At 47.6% G+C, this 6,000-nt stretch overlaps 1 protein-coding gene across 2 annotated transcripts in view; it reads left to right on the top strand.

Annotated features, from left to right (window-relative positions):
* The first annotated feature begins 1,461 nt into the window (after positions 1–1,461).
* Positions 1,462–6,000, top strand: part of GNS (glucosamine (N-acetyl)-6-sulfatase) — a 37,154-nt gene continuing 32,615 nt past the window's right edge. Inside the window, exon 1 of one of the 2 annotated variants that reach the window (XM_001492151.7) lies at positions 1,462–1,863. In XM_001492151.7, the coding sequence (XP_001492201.6) occupies positions 1,669–1,863 (195 nt within the window). In that variant the 5' untranslated portion in view covers positions 1,462–1,668. The remainder of the gene's footprint in view (positions 1,864–6,000) is intronic. The other variant, XM_023643942.2, reaches the window with a different exon arrangement.

The raw sequence follows: 6,000 nt of genomic DNA, 5'->3' as shown, positions 1-6,000 counted from the left end.
TGCCACACAGTTTACTTCCTCGGGGCACCTTAGACTAGGTCAACCCTCCACCTCCTTAAATGCTCATTGCACCCTTTCCTTTTCCTTCATAGCGTGTCTCCCTATTTGTAATTATATACTTCTGTGATTAGTAGATTGTATATTTCTGCCACTAGACTGCAAGTTCCATGAAGGAGGGACAGCGTCTCCTCAGCACTCAGCTAGCATCTGAAACAAAGTTGGCACCTAATTATACAATATCTGGCCTCAAATAATTTATAGTCTAGCCTTCAACCTAGAACAATTGTACAGTTTTACAATTGGGGGCATCAATTCAGATGGAACAGGGTGTTTTTGTGCAAGAAGTCTTCCTGGAAGTCTTGGAATATGAACACACAAGAGTTAGTTATTCTACCAGTGTGCAAAATTAGCCTAGCCTAAGACTGTAACCCCACAGCCTGGCCATCTGGGAAGTTCTCTGACCAGATTTCCAGCAAAATTCTTTCTTGCAGTGGAACTCGACTTCATTTTTAAAAGATTCTCTTGCCTTCTGTAGACTTACTTTTTAAAAAAAATAATAAAACGAAGACAACACTTCCTTTGCATAAGCCTTATGGTTGTATAGATGACATTTCGAAGCGCTTCCACAATTATTTTTACCGTATAGTCCAGCGCTTTCACAAGTTTTAAGGCTTTTCTTGTCGGGAGGTCCTGCTTAGAGAAAATACACTTTCTTTGTCAGGAGCCCCGAGGTACAGACTCTTGGTCTGAGCTGGGAATGAGGCTTGATGGTTCACCTTGCCAAGGGTATTTCTGTCTGCACAGACTTCTGCAGAGGGGTCCTACCCTTACAGCGGCTCTAGAGCTACCACAGAAATATCGGGAGCCCTAATTTCATGGAATTTTCTCCCTAAAGATTAGTTAATAACGTGGTCGGATGACTATGTTTCAGGGGTTTTGTTTTTGTTCAAGGTGCACATTCTCCATCATCTTCTAAGAGGGCTTTCAAAAATCCATCCAGAAATATTAGGGAAAATATTGAAAAATTCACCAGGGAATATTAGGTTGTCGAGATATCCCTAACACGTTTGAAACCACTACATCAGCTGAGGAATAGCGTAACCAGGCTTGGCGTTGAGAGAGCAGACTCGAAATCCAGCTCCATATGTAATAGCTGAGTTGTCGAGAAAACTGAATACCACAAGGGCCGTCGATAAGTACTCGGGGATTAAATTCTGCACGGCCCACCTGGCCACCAGCTGATCTTACAATCTATAGGCACATTCCCCCTTCCTCCTAATCGCTGGCTGTCCGCTGATTCCCTTCTCCTCTCGGTTTTATCTGCCCTCCATTTTGATCTTTGCACCAAGCTCTTGGACACAGACCCCGGAGAAGCCCCAGCCAACCGACCCTGAGCCTGAGACCAGCGGGACCCGCCTTCCGCCCGCTTCCGGGTTTCCAGCCCTTTCCGCCCGCAGCCCCGCCCCCGCGGCCGCCCGTCACGTGACCGCGCGGCGCGCCCCGCCCCCTGCCCCGGCGCACGTGATCGCGCCCGGGGAGAAAACGCCTGACCGCCGCCCCCGGCCTGCGCCGTCCAGCCCGGTCTTCCTCCTCCTCGCCAGCCTCTCGCTCTTCAGCCACCGGCGCGTCCCTCCACCCGTGCCGGGGGCCCCCGGAGCCCTGGCCGCCATGCGGCTCCTGCCTCTGGCCCCCGGTGGGCCCCGGCGGGGCAGCCCCCGCCACCTGCCCTCCTGCAGCCCGCTGCTGCTGCTGCCGCTGCTGCTGGGCGGCTGCCTGGGGGTCTCCGGGGCGGCGGCAGGCTCTCGGAGGCCCAACGTGGTGCTGCTCCTCACCGACGACCAGGACGAAGTGCTCGGCGGCATGGTAACTCTTCTCCCTTTCTGCCCCGCCCCTCCATCTCCAGGCGGACTCCCTGGTTTCTCGCCTCCTGCCCCATCCCCACCCCGACTCCCTGGACTGGCTGCCCGGACCCCGGGCAGGTTTGGTTTTGCCACGCCAGGCCCTTTACGCGGGTCTTGAGGGGCCGCAGGACTCTCTTTGCTCCTCTTTCTCCCGCATCTCTTCTGATTGACACATATGCACGCACCACACGGAGCTTCTAGCCTGCACCTTACTGCTGCCGAGTTTGCGTTCACGTCTCATGACAAACGTGTGAACGCCAGTTAGTGATGGGTTGAACCACCGAGGAGCAGGTGCTGGCCAAGAGCGCGGAAGCCTTAGTGGGTTTTCTTTTGGATCAGAGGACGAGAGCAGCCCCCTCTGTGAGGGGACCTAGGCCACCTCTGCATTTGTCCCTGTGTACGGCGTCTGTGCCTGATGTTTGTAAAATAAGTGCTGAAATGCACTTATGCGGTTGGTAGGTAGGATGTCGAACTGTTCAGCGTGTGCTTTGCCTCGCAAGAATCAAATTCAATTAGCCTAATTGGACACCTGGCTGATGCGTTCGATACTGTCAGTGTTCCATTGTATAGTGAAGGGTGTTGTCATAAGACTCCTTTCTTTCCCGGAGTCAGTTTTGCTTCTTTATCTTAGAGTTCTGGAATTTATGACCTTCAGAAGCATGCACCCAACCCCGTGGTGCTCGTGGAGGCCCAGAAAGTGGCTTGCCCGAGGCCCATGGGTGGCTGAGGCATTAGGAGTGCTCTGATCTTGGGTGGCATTCGTCTTATCTTCTTAAAGACAAATGCTTTATCGCTTTCTTCCTTTCAGTTCTCTTTTTGTTTTTGGCTAAATGCTGAGACTGTGAAAACACTGGAGGCAGGCGGTCCCTAACTTCCTCTGTGTAGTAACCCTCTAGGTCAGTGTCCTTCAAACTGCTCATCAGCCCAGAGAGGGAGTTGTGAAATTCGTTGAGTAGCTACCAGCATTTTTACTTTCCTGCGGAATAGAGTAGAATAGAAAAGGTCTGTGTGGGACATGTGGTAAAGGTAAGCATATCCATATGTATGTATTTCTGGGTTGTGAATTAAAATGTATTTCTTACTCGGGCCTCTCTTCAAGAGTATGAGAGCTTTTCTAGATGGTGTTTAAGATGCTTGCGTTTTGACTCCACACTTCTTCCTGCCACATGTGCCTCATGGTCTTTTAGTTTCTACTCAGCCACGTTGACATTGAGAGTCTTAACTTAATTGCCCTCCTGGATTTTACTTTGTTTTTTCCACCATTCCAACCACTACACTTATCCTCCTCACAGAACTCCTTTGAAAAAAAAAATTTCCATCAGAAATGAATAATAGCTTATGACTAAAGCCTGAATTAAAAGGTCAGCCTTCCACGTCTCTGTTGAGAACAAAACTCATTGTTTTACTCTAAGGCGTTCAGAATTCAGTTCCATCAGTTCTTGTCGACCACAGGTGTGGTGTGTGTATTTGAGGTCCCTCCCCCGTAGCACGGTAATCCCCTTTGTCTCTTTACACCAGCAGCAGATTCTTTCTTAGTGGTGTTTATGCTGGAGAGAGGAGCAAAAATTGAGTGCAGGGAATGACAAGTCAACTTGAATGCTCCCACCTCTCTAGAGAATTCTGGCTTCTCTACTAGCCTTTTCAGAGTATTCTACCACTAGTTGTCAAACAGGACTTGAAGAGAGAGTGAAGACAGTGAGGGCATTTGAGAACTGACTTGGAGCCAGTCAGAGTGTGAGGTGTCTTACACTTGTGCCTCATCACAGGGGTCTTTTGCTATAGCTGTCGTCCTTATCTTAAATAAGAGGAAACTAAGACGTCCCGGAGGTTAAGTGACTTGACCAAGGTCCGTGTAGCTAATAAAGGGCAAAGCTCAGAGTCTTCGGCTCTCAGAGCCCCATGCTTTTTCTCCTCTTCTAGAATTCTGTGATGATACTCACTTACCAGATGGCATTCTACATATGCACATCAGCACAGTCACTTGTACCATAGAGCAAAGGTTCTTCAGGTGACATTCAGGGACGTCGATGGGGTCATGGAACGCCTTAATTTACATGTAATACTTTGTGTATTTTTATTTTGTGGAGAGAGGAGGTGTCTGACCCAAAAAAGATTATAAATGGCTGCCATAGTTGGCAAAATAAACAGTAGTCAATCCCCCACACTAACTCAGGTCAGAGGATCATAGGACGTGTTTGATTGTGGCTTATGTGGAATCTTTCCATCACCTTTGAAATAGACTTTTGTGGGGGAGCGTCATCTTCACCATTTCACTGTTTTTTTTTGAAGATATCATCTGTGGGACTCCGTTTTTAGTTTTTTTTGCCCAAGGAACTGTTCCTATCTATTTCTTGATTTTACTTGAAGGTCATTATGGTGTGATGGACACACTGTTCTTCACAGAAGCACAGGTTGCTCTTGTTAAAATCATCCATCTAGAAAAAGTGACATTTGTTCGAAACTTCAGGGAAGTGAGGGAAGGAGCTGGGATGAAATGTAGGGAAGAATAAATGCATCGTGTCTTTGCTTTGCTTAAAGCAAAGTGGTCTTCCATTTGCTAAAAGGAAAGTTAGCCATAGAATCATGAGAATTGTCAAAACTTTATTTCAGCGCAGCCATACGTGAGAGCCAGGAAAGTAAATGACTCCTGAGGATTCTTCTAGAAGGGATTTTGCTTCAGATGAGTAAAGTAACACATTTCCCCACGTACGAGTGTGAGATTGGCTGCTTCCTAGAGAACGTTGTATGGCCTGAACCTGACCAGTCACCATCTTTGCTTAGATCTTATGGATCCCTTTTAGCATTTCCTATTTCCGTGGACACATGTATACATTTCAGTACAGTGTGGTTTCTTGTTTCAGACTTGTTTGATTAAGCACAGATTATGGTTATCACTCGTACTACTATTAGCAGTGTAGATTATGGTTGTTAATACAGATTTCTTACTTGCCCTGAAATCTGGATTCCCACGCGGCCATGCATCATCTTCTGGCTCCTGCCTGACTCTCCGAGCTTGTCTTAACCCCACGCTCCCCTTCACTTACTGTGCTGCTTTGACCACACTGGCCTTCTTTCTGTCCCTCCCGTGTCTCTCTTTCCTTCCCTGGCAGCCTTCGTCCTTGCTGCTCACTCGGGCTGGAAGCATCTGCTCCTGGACCTTGGTGTGGCTCACTCCGCATCACATGACTCTCAGTACCAAAGTTCCTTCCTGAAAGAGGCCTTTCCTCCCACCCGTCTAAAGTGGTTTCTGCCTTCCTCCCACCCGCTGCGAGCACATCATGCTGGTTTATTCTGTTCATAGCGCTTGTCACGCCTGAAACGCTTGTTTACCTGTTAGTTAAGTCCCCGAGAGTACAGGGATCAGGAGGGACCGCCATTTGTCCACCAGTGCCTCGATCAGTGTCAGGCACATGTTCAGTGTTTAACAAATGGGTTATAGTCACACAGTATAGTCTTAGTGTAAGTCAGATATTCTTCGGTAGCTTTGCATATTTACCAGTTTGACAGTCGAGTCCCATATCATCAACTCACATGGTCCTTTTCCCCACTTACCCTTGGCATTCTCATTTCCCCTCCCCAGGCCCTCACTATAACTCGGGTTCTTCATCAACCAGTGTTTGGTTCAGCCCCATGTTCTTTACCTGAGGGTAGCCCTCAGTGATGTTTCATGGGAGATCATGACTGCTGACCTTGCTTCTGAAGGTTAGCAAAGACCTTGTGGATCGCTAGCATCTCCTGGGAACTGTTATGGATCTGCTCAGGAAACTGTCAGAGCTCTTGAATAAGTTAGAATTCTCACCCTTTTGAGCTGATGGGTTCCCTAGGTTTTCTACTATCTGTATAAAGCAATGGAGAAAAGTCGGTTAGACAATAGTCAAGATGAGGCTCTTGTTAACATGGTTGTATATTTGGATTATTTTTAAGGAATTATTGCACAACGAAATATACATAAAACTGCATTCAGTATGGGCTTAGATTTCAAAGGTCCTTTGGCATCCTCATGAACTGACTCATAGAGTACAACTAAAATGAGCCTCTTCAGTGGTTCATTCTTGTCTAGAATCTGAAAAAGATTATTAGTGTTCCTTTTATTTGTGTT

The sequence above is a fragment of the Equus caballus genome, chromosome 6, assembly GCF_041296265.1.
Source record: "Equus caballus isolate H_3958 breed thoroughbred chromosome 6, TB-T2T, whole genome shotgun sequence".
Lineage (NCBI taxonomy): Eukaryota > Metazoa > Chordata > Mammalia > Perissodactyla > Equidae > Equus > Equus caballus.
Note: the sequence above shows the minus strand (reverse complement) of the source record. Positions and strands in the feature narration are given on the sequence as shown.